General features: G+C 27.6%; 1 protein-coding gene across 1 annotated transcript in view; it reads right to left on the bottom strand.

Moving 5' to 3' along the window:
• Nucleotides 1–17,579, bottom strand: part of LOC111622514 (SUMO-activating enzyme subunit 2-like) — a 38,443-nt gene that overhangs the window by 14,495 nt on the left and 6,369 nt on the right. The window contains 8 exon segments of the mRNA XM_023364915.1: nucleotides 1,717–1,868; nucleotides 1,981–2,080; nucleotides 2,403–2,521; nucleotides 4,828–4,911; nucleotides 5,456–5,523; nucleotides 5,601–5,722; nucleotides 9,301–9,401; nucleotides 11,555–11,619. Coding sequence (XP_023220683.1) covers nucleotides 1,717–1,868; nucleotides 1,981–2,080; nucleotides 2,403–2,521; nucleotides 4,828–4,911; nucleotides 5,456–5,523; nucleotides 5,601–5,722; nucleotides 9,301–9,401; nucleotides 11,555–11,619 — 811 coding nt within the window.

Genomic DNA, 17,579 nt, shown 5'->3' with positions numbered 1-17,579 from the left:
TAAAAAAATTATTACACCATTAATAACTAATTAAATAAGATGTTTATGAACTAATTTATTAGAGGAATTTAAAACTTAAATAAAATATTTATATACATACATACATACACACAGTTATAAAATTTTAATAAAGAATGAACAAAACTTTCTAGACAGACTATATGTTGTATGTTAGGGAGTATTGACATTGTCAGTTTGATCCCACTGTATCTAAAAATAAATTCATGGACCCCCATTTTTATTATATTTTTGGATTTCTCATTGCAATTAATTGAAAATGGCAAAGTTTAATCAAAATGGATTGATTGGATTTTGAGAATAAACACAGTTCTGTAATCACGTAGAAGAAGCTTTGCTAATGCTCCTCCTCTATTGGCATAATAATTTATGACTATGTTAAAACTTAAAAATATGATTTTTCCTCATTAGATCTCAATTCAAGAAATTGCTAAAAAATCAAAATTTTAATTTTATGTTTATGTTTGAATATTTTAACTTATAAAAATCAGCAGTAATTTGTTCTTTGTATTGTGACATTGTCCCAACAGTAAAACTTATAAGGAAATACAGTAAGATAAGAGTGTGTAAACAAAAAAAATCTACACAACAATCAAATGTCTTTAATTTTACAATATCCAGGAACAAATTTGTCTCTAAATTATGGAATCTGCTCCATAGTAAGTGGCTTTTCAAAATTTAGTCTTGATGAATTAATCTATATAGAGTTCAGACTTGATACATAGTTTAGGTTCTGCTTCATTTTTAGTAAACCCATTTTTATAACTTTCTGTTTCAGCTGGTACCAGAATCATTCAATTAAATACAGCTGAGGAACATTTGAAATGTTCTCTTTATTGATGTAATAGCCTCCATATTCTTTTAGCACAGAAACTGTACTGTTACATAATGAATTAAGCCAGAAGATATACAGGCCATCTGAGTAATGTTTAAAGAAGAGGATCAGTCTCTTCTTAATACCCTCCTTTATGCACACTCTACTGATGTAGAGATAAAAGGGTGCTATGAATGCTTGAGATTTTCCTTTACTGAATGCTACCCAACTTGTCTTAAGAACACTTTGAAGAAATTTTGCATGGCATAAATGCCATGCAAAATCGATATTGATCCATATGGTAAAATTTAAAAATTTTACCTATGGATCAATATCGATCCAATCCTAACAATAGCACATGCTGATCCAGAGCAATCACTTCCATCAAAGGTAAAATACAACATATTGTTTATAATTGTTCAATGTATAGATTATTTAAAGCTTTGAAATCACCTTTGTGCATTTTTTTTTTGTAGTGTGTCCTTTGCGATTGAAATTTTTTTTTTTTTTTGTATATTTTGGCTCTTTCATTTCTGAAGGAAAATATTTTGCTCATCTAATATGTTATTTACATACTGATGAGATATTTTGAACTTTCATCAAAGTTTTCTGACTGCCTTTCTTTTAAAAATTGATACCTTTTTTTCTTGTTATCAAAATTAAAAATAGTATTAAAATGAAATATTTCAGGATAAATTATATCAGATAAAATATCTGAAAACATACACTTCAAAAAAATATTAATGCAGTTATTATTAGTAATTAAATTAAGAGAAATAATGCTGAATAAATGTCATTATTTTTATAATTTTTTCATTTTTCAGTCCAAGAATATTTTTTATCATACATGTTCAAAATTGTATTTCAATAAAGAAAAAACTGACCTTGTCCCAAACTAAATTATCTGATGCATCTAAACTCTGCAATTTATTTTTTAATTTTGATAATGATTGTTCAAATACACTTGCACAATCCTTAATGCTCCATAGTTGCTGATCTTTAATTCCTGCTTTTATTTGATTACTTGTTCCTGCAACTATTTGAAAAAAAAATCTTAAAAAATACTTCAAAATATTTTCTGATTTATAGTAATATATATATTTTGATAAAAATAAATTCTTTAATACAAGATGGTAAAATATACAAACCTGCATCAGGTAAATTATTCCAATCTAAAGGTTTTGGAGGTGTTCTTTTTTGCCACAATTTATCCATAGATAGTAAATAAAGAATATCTTCATGGAAAAGCTATTATTTATAAAGTAAACAAAAATTGCAAATTAATTCAAAATAATTTTTTTCCTGTGGAATCAAGTAATTAAAATTGAAATCAATTTCTTTATAACAAATTAACCAACTATGCTTAAAAGAAAAATTTTAAAATATAACAAATATATTAATAAATTAACATGATAAAATTAATAAGTTTTATTTAAGCAATTTATTAGAAATACTGTATTTTATTTAGGAAATGAACTTTAAAATTTTATTATATATTTTAATGTAAAAATTTTGTTGATTTATTATTTAAAAAGCTCTACTAAAAAAAAAATAACTTTGTATATATTACTTTGTTAAATAACTTTAAAGGATCATAACCACATTTCATTGCCCAACTTCTAGTAGAAACTCTATTAACATCTCCCTTTTCAGAAACATTGTGGAATGCATTTTCACCAGCAGTCACACCTGAAAAATTTTTTTAAATTTATTACTTAAATAAATCAAATTTTAAAAACAGTAAAGCAATTAATGTTATTTAAAAATTTAAACATCCAACATAATAACCAAAAAAAAAAAAATTAAGTAAATGTGTCATTGTGTGTCTGTATTCAGGAATTTCCTAACAACATGACATGTATTCAATATAATGGCATTCTGTAGTGTGATGTATGTGTTTCTATTCAACTGTAATGTACCCAGGCTTTTGTGTAGTGTATGGTGGTATGATAGCTGTAGAGGAGAGAACAACAGGTATAATAAGCACCCTATCCAACTTCTACAGATGCTCTTTTTTTGGTGCACGTTTTGTATATTGTTAGTGTTTAGAATGGCTATGTCTATAATGTATGTGATTTTATTGTGTTTGTCAATGAGTGTGATGTCTGGTCTGTTGTGGTAAATTGTTTTATCTGTGGTTATGGCTCTGTCATAGTATATTTTGTGTGTATTGTTTCCAATACTGTCTGTGGAATGTGTTTGTAGTATGGTTCATGGATGTCTAATAATATACCAAGAGCTTGTTTGCAAGCTCTTGGTATATTATATTTGCTACTTGATTATATCTATGTAAATAATTTGTTTGTGCCAAGGACTTAAAACCAGAAGTATAGTATAGTTTCTGGCATAATGTGACATTTTCTGAATGTGCATCATTTGTGAGTGTTGTATCTTTGAGTATTTCTGTGTTTTCTGTATGACAATCGTGAACCCTTCTGTCTCCCCAAAAAGGCATCCCTGAGCTAACCAGCTGTTGATGCAGTTTTGTCAACAAAATCCTGGGCCAGGTTGTAGAGATACCTGCCATGGAGTGCCTTTTGTACTGGTTATGTTGAATTGATTATAGGGTTACATCAAGGAGAAGCATTGAGTCCTATCCTTTTTATTTTGTTTTGAATGATCTTCATGACCTTCTGAGAGGTCAAGGTTCTATGATAGCACTAGCACACTTCATGTTGAAATTAACAGTTTTCTTTATGCTGACAATGTCCTTTTCTTGGCTAATTCAGCTTCAGCACTTAGGGAAAGATCAATCTTATTTGGAGAGATTGTCAAGACAATCAATTGACAATTAATTTGGAAAAGACAAAGCTTATGATTTTTTGTAGAGATGGTAAACTTAAAAAACAGACAGTTTTGGTTTAGGAAACCATAAACTAGAAATTGTGCCAAATTTTAAATATCTAGGTATTTATTTTTATTCAAAGGACACATTCTTGTACCACTTAAATAAAAGTTTACTTGATGCAAGAACTAAAATCTTTCATCTTATCAAATAATTTATTAAAATTAAAGCATCTTTGTTAAGTAATTATTTTAGATTATTTGATTTCTTGATTGGATCAAGTATTTTTTATGCTTTTCTGGTTTGGGGTAGTCTGTTAGTGGACAGATTTGAGAGAATACAGTTGTTCTACTTTAAGCAGGTGTTACATATTAATATATCTTCTCAGGACTTGCACATGAGAATGGAATTGGGAAGACCTCCCCTCACTATTAATTTATCAAGAAATTTATTTCAGTTTTGGGAGAAACTTACTGACCTAATGGAAGACAATTTTCAAAAGTTCAAAAGACTTTCAAAGATAAATAGTAATTATTTTTTGAAGTCATGGCCTGTTATAGTTAGAGGACTATTAAATAATATGGGACTGTCCTCTAGTTATATGTATTTTTTAAGTGTTCTTTCTGGATTGTGATCAACAACTAAGAGACTTATATTGGTCACAAGATGTTCATTATTTGCATGAAAAGGGGTTGAGGCTCTGGAACTATTAATGGAATGTGAAGTCCAGTGCTATATTTATTATATAATTTGAGTTAGAAAATATAGTCATTTGATGCACAATTTAAATTAAATAGATTTTCAATAAACTTAAACAGTAAAATAATTAATGTCTTGTGTGACAATGAGCGTTCTTTTTGTGGAATGACAGTGATGAATATGAGAAAACACCTTCTTGATTCTTGCAATATTCTTTTGAATATCCAAGCTGCTACACTGACATCTGATTTTTGTTATCAAATTTTACTCGGTGACGGTTTTGCCATGTTAACATTATATAAATTATATACATTTTTTGTTCATATATCAATTTTAAAGAAATAATGTTATTTAATATTATTTGATTTAATGGGTGTTATTTTTAATAACACCCATTAAATCAAATAATAAAGATTCATTAATTGATTTTTGTGTATTTACTAAAATGCATCATTCTATTAAATATATTACAAAAAAACAGAATTAATAACAAGAGACAGAATTTACTTGCAATTTCTAGTTGATAAATTTGAAATGTTGGCTTTTTGGAGATCAAATAAATGTTCTATCATCTGATGCAATTTAAAAGCAGTTTCTAAAGAATTTGATAATTTTAATTAATTTCATCAGCACAGTAATAGTAAAATCAGTTTGATGCCTTTTTACTAAAGCACCTTATTTTATATTTTTAATACAAAATTTGAATTTTGAGTGTGGGTTAGAAAGAACAATCCATAAGAGATTTAGTAAAAATAATTTATATCATTTTAACTGTTATTATTTCATATTTATAATACTTCTAAGGTTTCATTAATATAAGAAAATCCCAAATTAATTTCATAAACAACTTAATCTAGTAATATTTGAAAATTTTTGAATAAAGGCATTATTTAATCTACACAAAATCTTAAAATTTTAACAATACAGCTTAAATGTTCATACTAATAAATGTCCATAAATGTTTTTACTAATAATTACAAATAATAATAGACGAAACATTCATTCATAGTTTAATACTTAAAAAAAATTACTTTTCTAATAGTTAATTAAATATCTCATGTTTATATGAATATTGTTATTCATACTTAATCATGTGTTACAATGTATTCAATTTACAGAAAGCAATAAATTCTATTTACCTCCAAGTTCAGGATCTGCCATGTCCGGAGAGACATCTTCATCTATATCAGCTTCACCAAATAACTGACTACAAAATATTTAAATATATGTAAAATGTAACTTAATTTTCTTAATTTAAAATTTTTATATTTATACAAATATTACTTGAAAAGGTGTTTTGCCCAAATGATGCAGTGAATTGGTTCTGATGGAGTATTTCTTATTGTACATCCTGGATATGTTTTCTGTGTTGGTTTTGGTTGACATTCATAACATTCAGTTATATTCTTAGAAAAATATAAATAATAAAATGAAAAAGCTAACAACTAACTATTTTTTAATATAATTAATTAATAGTAATTATATAAACAAAACAAGCCTAAATAATAAAACAACAAAACTGACAGAGTAAATAGAAATAATATAAATTGAAAGATATCATTTTAATACATTAATTTAAAAAATACTGTAATATTTAAATAATTGGTTATTTACAAAGATATTATTTTATTTCATAGTAAAATATTAAAAAATTATAATTATAAATAAATTTTTAAAAAATCTACATCAAATAACCACACCATGAAAAAAACCTTAAAATGCATTGATAATTTTTAATCTTCAAGAGTTTTTGGTCATTTTTATTGACCTGCTTCAGGATAGTGATAACAATCAAAGGACCGCATTTTAAGGTTCTTCATGATGTGATTATTTAATGCAAGTGCAGTATCCAAAGTAGTAAAAATTTACATCTTTAATAGACAATGTGATATAGGATTTGAGTGAAAGTAATATTTATTCATATATTATTTTCTTAAAATTGGCTCTTACTTTGTTAAAGTAAAAATATTGATAATAGAAAAAATTTAAAACTATATGCATAACAAAATAAGGCTTGACTAAATAAACACACTAAATCTTCAATATCCCTTTTCAATGATACCATGAAAATGAAAAGCAGGAATAGAACAATTAGTTAATTTCTAGGAATGATCCATTATTCTAATATTTCAAAATATAAAATGATGTCTAACAATAAGTTCTTTAATCTAGTTTTTCATATATTGAAATGTTATGAGCATAAGTTTCTAAAATTAGATGCAAGTAAGGGCCTCTTCATGAATTGGCTTAAACATCTTAAATAATGAGTTCTTATTCTTCAAACTCTAGAAAGCTCATTACATTGTATTGTCTAAATGAATATATGTCATATTTTATTATGGCAATTTTGATATTATTCAATCAAAAATTAATTTAATATTATATCATATTTTTATTTGAATTTTTCTAGAAGTAAGTAACAATAATAATCATCATAATGAACTGAAAAATATTTGAAAATGTCTTTACATGATAAGCACATTTAATTTTTGACAAAATGATAAGCACATTTAATTTTTTCAAGTTTTTGTTTTACACAGTCATTTCACTTAAATGACAAGTATTATACATTTATATTAGCACAAAATATACATGAATGTAAAATTTTCAGACTTCTAATGTAAAGATATTTATTTTTCTTAACAAAACTAAAAAGTATCATGTGACAAAAAGATAAACTCATTTCCATATTTCTAAAATTCATGTAATATAATTTGCACATTTGTCCCAACATTACCAAAGACATATTATTAATTAATGACTATCTGCAATTTACAAAACAAGTTTTTGACAGTGCATATGGTCAAAAGAAAATACTTATCAGAATTTGAAAAAGGACAGATTATGGCTTTTAAATCCAAAAAAAGTCAAATAGAAAAATTGCACATTTAATTCATCATAGTCCTTGAGTAATTAATAGATTTTTTCAAGATCCTGTAAATTATGGCCTAAAGAAAAATATAGAAAGACCACATGCAATTAGTGATGTGCCATGTGCCATTTTTTCAATGTGCATCTAACTCCTAAAGATCTGCAAGGCAAATAACTGCTGAAACAGGTATGGAAAACAATGTTTAGAAATGTCCAAAATCTATTGAGGTACAAAGGCTTTTGTCATATCATAAGGATGCATTTTTGGAATTTGCCAAACATGTCATGAGCCATTCAGTGGCAAAATATATTCAGCAATAAAAAAAAATTAACCTAGATGGACCAGTTGGCTTTGCTTATTATTTTCATGACTTAAAGAAGGAAGAAAAAAAAAAGATAAATGGGAGGAAGATCAGTGATGATATGGGGAGCAATAGGATACAAGTAGTAGTGTGATCTAGAAATTATTGGTGGCCAGTAGAATGCTCAAAGATACATTCAGCTATTAAATAAGAATTTTCCATGGTTTGGATGATTAACAGTAGGCTTAAATGGCAGTTTCAACATGAGAATGCTGCAAAACACACAGCATAAGTTATATTTGAGTTGTTAAATAAAATGAAAATTAATTTTTTTTAGACTCCTGCATAATCCTGATTTACATCCTACAGAAAATTTGTGTGGATTGCTTTCTTGTAAAGTGTATGACAAGGGAAGGCAATTTACAACAACACAAGAACTACAAATGGCAATTATAAATGCCTGGAAAGAAATACCTCAAGACTATATTAAAAAATTATATAATTTAATGTCAAATTGCATCTTTGAATTAATTTGTGCATGAGGCTCTTACACAAAATATTAAACTAATATTTTATTTGAATTTATAGTATAAGCTTGTCTTTTTTTGTTGCATACTATTTTTATGTTTGTTAAGAAAAATAAATATCTTTACATTTGAATCTAAAAATTTTAATCTTGTATATTTTGTGATAATATGAGGGTCATTCTAAAAGAAAAGAACGGTTTAATCTGACCAGCTGTGCAGTTCTCCCATCACCTCCAATGCCGGATCATGGACCTTCCCATTTTTTCGCACCAGTCTGACACTAATAGCGAGCCACAATGATTGTTTACTGTTTATAGTGTGACTTTAAAATGTGTGACAAAATTAAAGATCCTGTCAAGTGTGAGGTTCATAGTGTAATACACTTTTGAAAGAGAAAAAAGTCCATCCTATCGAAATTTAGACAGATAACCAAGGTTTATGGTAATGTGATGAATGAAGCTTCAGTTCGAAACAAATGGCAGGGATTGTTGTCCAGAGGCATTGTGCTTCTTCAGGATAACACACGTCTGCATGCTGCTGTGTTGATAAAGAACTTGCTTCAGCAGTTTAAGTGGAAAGTTTTTGAACATCCTCCTTACAGCCAGGACTTGGCTCTGAGTGATTATCATCTTTTCCCAAAATTGAAGGATTTTTTGGTTGGAAATCACTACGAAAGTGACAACAAACTGAAAGAAGCTGTTAATGACTGATACAAGAACTTGGTGGTAACTGAGTGTGCAGAAAAGGCATAGAAAAGTTGATGATACACTATGACAAATGTTTAAATTTGTATGGCAACTATGTAGAAAAATAGCTAAGGTATCATATGTTTTGTAAAATAAGTTTTGTTTCATTATCTCAAATAAAAATATCTAGAGAAACAAAGGTTCTTTACTTTTAGAATGACCTTCGTAATTATGTATCATACTTGTCATGTAAATGAAATGATTTTAAAAAACAAAAACTTGAATAAATCGTGTGAGCTTATCATTTTGTCACTGATTGTATGAAATCCATTTTACTTTTTCACATTTTAATGAGTAATCATTATTAATTTCATTTTAAGATTGAGTTAATTACCTTCTTAACCAATAATCTTGTTTTTAATGTAATTTGACTATATATTTAATAAATTTGACTTTATTTTACTTTTTTTTCGAAAGAAGTTAGAGACAAAATTTATGGAGAAATGATTAAACAACATACATTGCTGGTAAGTATTGTTCATCAGAATTGACTGTTTTTTCTATAAATAGTAAACTGTTATAATACATTAATGCATACCTTCTTAATAACTGTCACTTGTCCCAGGTAACCAGCAGTACCACTTTCAACTATTGGTACATTTGAGGCAAGACACAATCTATTTACATGACTTCGTGCAGCTAAAAAATTTTCATTCAAAATTTATAACAGTTAAATCATTTGATTATTATTTACAAAGAAGTGAATAAAATATGATATATAAGTGGTTTTTATATAAATTTCTAACTGAAGATCAAAAGCATTAAATGGTATCAGTAATATAAAAAAATTTTAAATGTAATTATAATCGTATTTAAAATAACTTATTTACATTTTAATTGTAACATTAGATTAATAAACTTTTATTTTTCTTTCCTAAATAAATGCAATAAAAGATTTATACAACAAAATTTAATAAAAATGTATTATTGTTAATTACTTTCTAAATGCTCTAATTTTCAAAATTTGTGATAATTGATAATTTATTTATTTGTATACAAAATAACTATTCTAAACAAATAAAATCAACATATATGATCAAGTAAAAATAAACTTGATCATATATGTAAACAATATGTTCAAGTTTAATTATAATCAGAATCTTAACAAGTCTGAATTCAATACATGTTAACCAGATAAAAATAGATGTAACACATAACATTTATATATAAACAAGTACTTTATTTATAAATAATATAAACTGTATTTCCAAAACTTTATCAGTTATCTTTTTTGTGTTACACCAATAAAAAATAATTTTAAATTTATTCAAACATTTTTGACTTTATATTGTAAATCAGACACAAAAATAATTATTATTTGTAACAATAATAATTTTAATTATGTTCAATAATTCTTATTAATTCATTGTGCAATATTAAATAATTATGCATTTTAATATTCAGAAAAAAGATATTTTATGAATTTGTGCCCTTTAGTTCTTCGCCTGAGTTAACTCGGGCATGTTACATAGCCTTACATAAAACTCGGTCCTTTCGGCTCCCCCAAAAAATTTTTGTTTTTTTTTTTAATTTTTAGAATGTTTTTTAAGTCTCCAAATTTTTTCAAAAATTTTTACCAGCACAAAAAAATTTTTATTATGATTTTAATGAGCCTTTGATAAGGCTCAATTAAGGCTTAATTGTTTTTAATGAGAGTTTTTTATCAAATTTATTTCATGGTTCCTAAGTTGTAGCGCACGGATTTTCCTTCGGTAAAGTTATTTAAAGCTGCTTTCTCTCATCTTCTTCTTCATCCTATAAATTAAAAAATTATTAAAAATATGATTAAAACTTGCAGTTCAACCAGCATTGTGACAATGTCACAATAAATAATTGCTTGTATATATGTATATATNTTATTGTGATTTTAATGAGCCTTTGATAAGGCTCAATTAAGGCTTAATTGTTTTTAATGAGAGTTTTTTATCAAATTTATTTCATGGTTCCTAAGTTGTAGCGCACGGATTTTCCTTCGGTAAAGTTATTTAAAGCTGCTTTCTGATGTCAAAAACTACTCCAATAGTTTTTTAATTTTTTTAATTAATAGATTTTATTACATACACGTTTAATTAAGTCGGGGGGTCGGAAATCGCAATAAAAAACGTAATTTTTCAAAAATATTTAAAAAATTTACGGCCAGTAGTATTCACCCTACTATAAACCCATCACCTCCCGAGACTTCTATGAGAATGTCCCGGGAAATCCAACTCCAGCTGAAACAATGACTGGTCAAATTTCGCAGAAAGGCGAGACAAAGGAAAATAAAGTTTGAAGCTTTTTCTTCAAAATTAACGCATTTCTTTCGTTTTTTTCAGTTTAAGTACTTTTTATGTTTAATTACATTAATATCAAAAATTGCTGGGAACTTAAGGTGTTAAAAAAAGGAAACTTTTTTTCAATTTTGGGGAACCACTGTGAGCCCTGTATATGTAATTAAAGTTTAATATATTTTGATTATAACATTAAAAATTTCATAACAGTAATTGTAAAAAATTCAATGCCATGGATTCTCTTTTTTACATCAAATGTATAATCATCTACACTTGTCTTGTAATCATTTCATTTCATAAATGGTCATAAAACAGTCATAAAGAATAAGCTAAAAATTATATGTATAAAAATTTAATGAGAGTTTCAAAATGCAAACAGTGATAGAAGAGATGACCAAATTAAATACTATCTTAATTTTTGAATCAGAAAAATGTAAATATAATTAATATTTTCAATTAAATAAGGATTAAAATTTTCAATATTTAATACTAATATTTCATTATAAAACTGACAAAACTAACCTCTGTTGTCTAGAGCATTTAATACTGCAGAAAACTGTTTGAAAAATTCTATTCCATAATCTACACTGGAAGAAAAGAATGCATTAAACTTATGTCCTATATAAAATACAAAACATATTTATTTCTAAATTTTAATAATATTTAATAATTCTAATTTTTATGCATATTTACATATACACACATATATCTAATTGGCATGAAAAGTTCAGATACTTATCATATTCCCATGCATACAAGAGCATGCTCTATTATGTGAAAATGCTCTTATATCCAAGCATAAGAATATGCTATTATAACCAAAACAAGTAATTTTCACACATAAGAGCAAGCTCTTATTTGCAATTTTTTTAAATTCTCCATAATCTTAGTTTTTATAAATTTGCTAGAAAAAGGAAATATGATGAAAATAATAATACTAACAACACAAATAATAAATAACAGTAAATCTCTTATATGGCAACACAGTACACAAGGAAAACCCTTCCATCCATGTATATCTACATTTTATTGGTCATGTACTACTGTGAACAAAACTATTGGGAATGGTTCATTTAAAACTGCATGACTGCAAGAGGGTGTTTTCTTTATTTGGTAAAACTTTTATCAACATCTAGCAGCAATCTGTATGTCATCATCTGTTTTCATTTGCAAATAAATACTTGTTTAGTGTAAAAAATTTTTGCGTCTGCAATTTTTCAAAATATCAAGTATAATTGAGCAAAGAAAGTATATTAAATTTTGTTTTCACAATGGAATTACTGCTACAAAAATGTTGAAATATTGCAAAATGCATTTTGTGATGACAGTCTATCAAAAGCAAAAGTATTTGAATGGTACAACTTGTTCAAGGAAGGCAAAGAATGCATCAAAAATGAACCACTTCAACTGATGAATAACACATCACTCAAGTCAGAGATTTGGTGCTCAATGATTGTCATTTAATAACTTGGGACATTATTAAACATGTTCCAGTATCATTTGGATCTTGTCAAGCAATTTTAAAAAATCATTTGGGCTTGTAGTATGTTGCTTCTCAAGTCATCCAAAAACATTAAATATTTTCCAAAAAAATGCTTTCTTGAAGCAAATCATTTTATAAAACACATCATTACAGGTGATGAAACATGAATCTACTTTTTGATAACAATCAAATGAATGGCACTCAAATGGCAAAGCAAGACCAAAACGACCATGTCAAAGTCAGTCAAAAATTAAGGTCATGTTGACTGTTTTTTTTTTTTCCAATTGTCATTGTGTTGTGCATCACAAATTCATCCAACAGGTGCTTGATTTACGAGATGCGCTCAACTTTGTCACCGAGTGTAATTACTTCCGTTTCAACCAGAAAATCTATTTACAAAAGCAAGGGATTCCTATGGGCTCCCCTTTATCTGCTATCCTAGCAGAGCTTATTATGAGAGAGATCAAGCACAGAACGTTCAATTCCCCGCTTGCCATTCACTATCCGGGGCTGTATTTGCGTTACGTTGACGACATCTTCATAGCGTGGGAAGACACAGATGAGACGTTCCTCATCTTTATGCAGCAACTGTCAAGCATATATCCTTCCATCAATTTCTCTTGGGAGAAAGAAAGCGATGCGGCAATAATGTTCTTAGACCTGCATATATATAAATCTTCGGAAGGACTACAATTCTTGGTTCATCACAAGTCCAGCATAGCTCCACACATTATACCAGCAGAGGCCTTTCAATCTTCTCAATATGTTAATGCTGCCATTGCCTCTCTCGTTAGAAGGGCTTACTTACTATCATCTTCGCAAGAGCTGGTAAACATGGAGTTAGACAACATAAGTTTGGGGGTACGCACTGCTGGCTTTTCACTCCTTATATTTACAAACAATTGCACCCAAATAAGAATGTATTTGGGTGCAATTTGAAAAATTGTAGACCTATAAATTCTAACTATCATTCATCTATCTTTCCTTAATCTCGAGAATAGCATTAGATAGATGAAAGATGAGACCAGATATGGAAACCTTAGGGGCAGGAGGCCCCAATTAACTATATATAAACTTCCAATGCAAACTGGAATCATGTCATTTCAATTAAAAAATTTTTCCCTGAAAGGTGTTAGATAGCATGCCTCTACTGCTAAGAAGCAAGACACTACAGTACTAATTTGAAATGGAGAACACATTATAAATTAAAAAATTATTAAAAATATGATTAAAACTTGCAGTTCAACCAGCATTGTGACAATGTCACAATAAATAATTGCTTGTATATATGTATATATATATATTCTATATATCAAAATTTGACAATGGCTGTGTGTGTTCCATCAAAGTGATATTATCTATTTAAGTTTGTACAATATATACAATCTTATACATTAGATAACATATTTGAGAGTTTATTTGAGTCTTAGAACAGAAGAATTGTCTAATTACACAACTAATAAGTAACAGTTTATTCATGTTGTATTTATTTCAAGTTTAATAAATATTACATTAAGTTTGTAGAAGATTGCACAAAATTTCATATATTCTTTTTAAAAAGATATATTAAATAACATTATCACGAGTACAATAAAGATTCAATACTGTCTGAAATTTCTAAGAAAATGTGCTTCCTTTGCCTAATTTCTTTAATTGTTTATGACAAATAAAAAGTTAATAATTCATTATTTTAGATATAATTATCTTTTAAATTATTTTCACATTGACCATATTCCAATTAAAATCTAAATGTCACTACTAGACAAGGGACAGTTAATTTAAAAGATAATTTACTATTTTATAAATGTAAACTCTTTTAGATAGAAACAGTTGATTGTAGAGACAATGTTTAGAGGCCATTCAGAACTATTCAGAAAAATGTCATTGCAAAGACAGTGTTTCTCACTTGCCACAATGTAGACAGCTATAAGAAACAAATTATTTGACTTACTTTCTAGACTCACTCGACAACAGGTTTAGAGGGCTTTTTAATTTGTGGCAGCTTTGTTTGTGGAAAAGTTTAGATAAAAATGAATATTGTTCCTTTGATAAATGTTGTAAACGATACAAATCAACAAAATTATTCAATTAATTGTTTGGAACAAAAATAAATAAATTAAATACTTTAAATTTGTTTTAAATGTTCCAATTCCAATATTCAAATGAGTGAAGACTTAAAACTACAATTAATTTAAATCAGATGCATTTATTTACAATTTGAGTATCATGTCATTTATAAAATGTTAATGCATTTCGGGATCATTGTAGTTAATCCCCTAGACAGAACATTCTGTTAAACAAAGGAGACAATTTTAATAATTACCAAAATCTTTTTATAGAAATAAAAAAATGTAATAGTAATAATAAAATACTTAAAATTATTCATTTCGACAGTTATGAAGAGAGACAGTAATATGATGTTGAAATTATTCCTTAAAAATCTATTCCGAAGACAAATTTCAAATTTGGTATAAATTTTCTAAATACAGATTTGTTCATATTTTAAACCGTATTGGCAACAAAATTAAATATCAAAATGGAAATGGATTGTCATTAATTGCTGAACAATGGTTGTTGATGGCCTTAAAATTTTTTCTGGAAGCTTTCAGAATATAGCTGGCGATCTTTTCTGACATCACAAACGAATAACCCAACTAGCCGAATGACTCCTAAAACAGGGGAATCATGGCCAAGAAAGTAAGAGCCAATGTTTTGCTGAAGTTCATTTAGAGGATGTTCAGAAATAGACGATTGTTGTCCTTGCAATGCATTTTAAACTGACATTTAGCCAGCCAACATCTACAGGCTGTTCTGTTGTTAAACATCATTTAATGTAAATCCTGTCTCTGCAATCGGCTGAAAGAGTTTAGTCTGAAATACATTTTCCATTAGTGTGTGAGAATAGCTGTCCCAAGTTTTAGCTCAGAAATTATAATTCTGTGTAATGATTTATGTCATTTCTAGATAAACATAATCTTTAATGTAATGTGTAATTACAGTAGACGCCCCTGTAAAATGGGTTCTTATGATACGGATTCGTATATAATGGTGAAACAATTGCGATCGTATTCGTATAAACACTCTAAAAGAGACTCGTATGATACGGTAAAACGTCATTGCCGACTTGTGTCACAATAGGATTGGTCGAATCTAGACCAACAGCGGATATTGCACAAACCGTTGAGTTTAAACGAGCAACAGACCTACTAAAATCCATTTATTATTTAACGGCCATAAAAATTATATTTATATTAATGATGTCTCCAAAGTTCAGCAAATTTTTCGCAAAAAAATAATTTATCAGGAAATGCGCCTGCCGTTTGATGCACCGCTGCACGACAAAAACAAGCTTAAGCAATGGCGTCATCAAATGGTGCACATTCGGTAAGTAATCCTACAATTTTTTGTTTATAGCATAGTTTATATGGATTATTCCCAAAAAATTATACATGTTTTGGAAATGTTGAGTCAAATTAGTCTAGAATCGATTAATTTTATGGAAGTAAACCTTTCAAACAGCCGTAATCTACATATGTGCTGGGCTGTGATTGGCTCATGTATTTAAGTGACTCATAAAACACTGAATTCATATAAAACGGAATGTAGCTACCGTGTTATGGGGGTCTACTGTATATTGTAATACACAGAAAAAATAATTTTAAATGACAGATGACAGAATAGAGGAGAGGCAAGAGAAGAAATCTGAATGAGTGTCATAAATTCTTTCCTATCATGTTCTCTAAACAAAAGATTGAATAGTTTGCAAAGAACCAAGATTAAGCATAAGAATGTTCTTTATTCACTGGTCAAATAAACTATCCTCGGAATATCTATAAACAACTTATTGTAATCAAGATAAAATACGATTTCTGAATTAATATAAAATTCAAGATTTGTACACTTTCCATAAATGCTTTTAATTAAATTGCATTTCTATATAACCACATTCTCTCTTATTATCAATATTCACAAAAATAAAAAACTAATTTGGTGAAAAAGTTAAGTCATGTCTAGCTTCCAAAGGATTTTGAAAAAGCTACAAAGTAACAACTACAAAGTTAAAAATGCACAAGAACAAAAAATTTAATTCTAGAGTGGAATTCCAAAGTAACATTTAGGTAGAATATTTAAAATACTGTAAATTAGGAGTGGCAACCTTTTTAAAATTTGGCCAAATAAAATGCAAAGATGTATGAATGGAGGCTAAATTTTATAGGTTTTTGTGACTTTCTAGCTCATCTGTCAACAAGTTCATTGAAAGAGATGAAAAAAACAGTCAAGAAAGGACTTATACAGAAAATAATACATTGGACAACATATGAAGAATTAGTGTATAATTATAAGTTACAATAAACTTAATTATATGTTATTCTGAAAACTATTTACTATATATAACAATATATGACTGTTTAGTATTTGAAAATGACAATAAGCCAGATTACATACATTTGGGTTGCTGGAGTTGGCCCATGAGCCATAAGTTGCTCACTGCCCTGCAATATATGTTGTTTTATGTGATTCAGTCATTTCAATATTTTAACTTAAAATACACCTATTCCAAATCAGCTTTAACCGTTCTTAAAATCTCAAAAATATATCTCGGTTAACTGACTTTTAGGTTTGTATAGGCATTCATTGACTTTTTAACATTTGACTTACAAACAACACACTCTTTCATATCTTTATAAGCGTTATATCCATTTTTATATCCAAGTTGTATATCCATTTTTTATAAACCAAATTCCTACTTTAGTACATTTTCTGCTGACCAAAAAAAAATTTCATTATTGTGCTGGGACACTTTAGTTTCAATAACAAAATTATTTCTGAAAATTAATTTTTATTCCTATTTAGTATTTAATTAATCTATGATTTTAACATGTTAATTGTTTCATGTATTGCAATATATTCACTTATCAGTGTAACAAACTAAAAATTTCCTACCTTAATAAGATTTAAAAATTTCATTTCATTTCTCTGAAAACTGAAACCACTTTATAACATGCAACTCTATTGTTCATAGACTTTTTCAGAATACATCTTAATAAAGCCAGAATGTTCCAT

This window comes from Centruroides sculpturatus, unplaced genomic scaffold (assembly GCF_000671375.1).
Source record: "Centruroides sculpturatus isolate CEXI.00-Female unplaced genomic scaffold, Cexi_2.0 scaffold291, whole genome shotgun sequence".
Taxonomy (NCBI): Eukaryota; Metazoa; Arthropoda; class Arachnida; order Scorpiones; family Buthidae; genus Centruroides; species Centruroides sculpturatus.
This window is presented reverse-complemented; position numbering and strand designations above follow the sequence as displayed.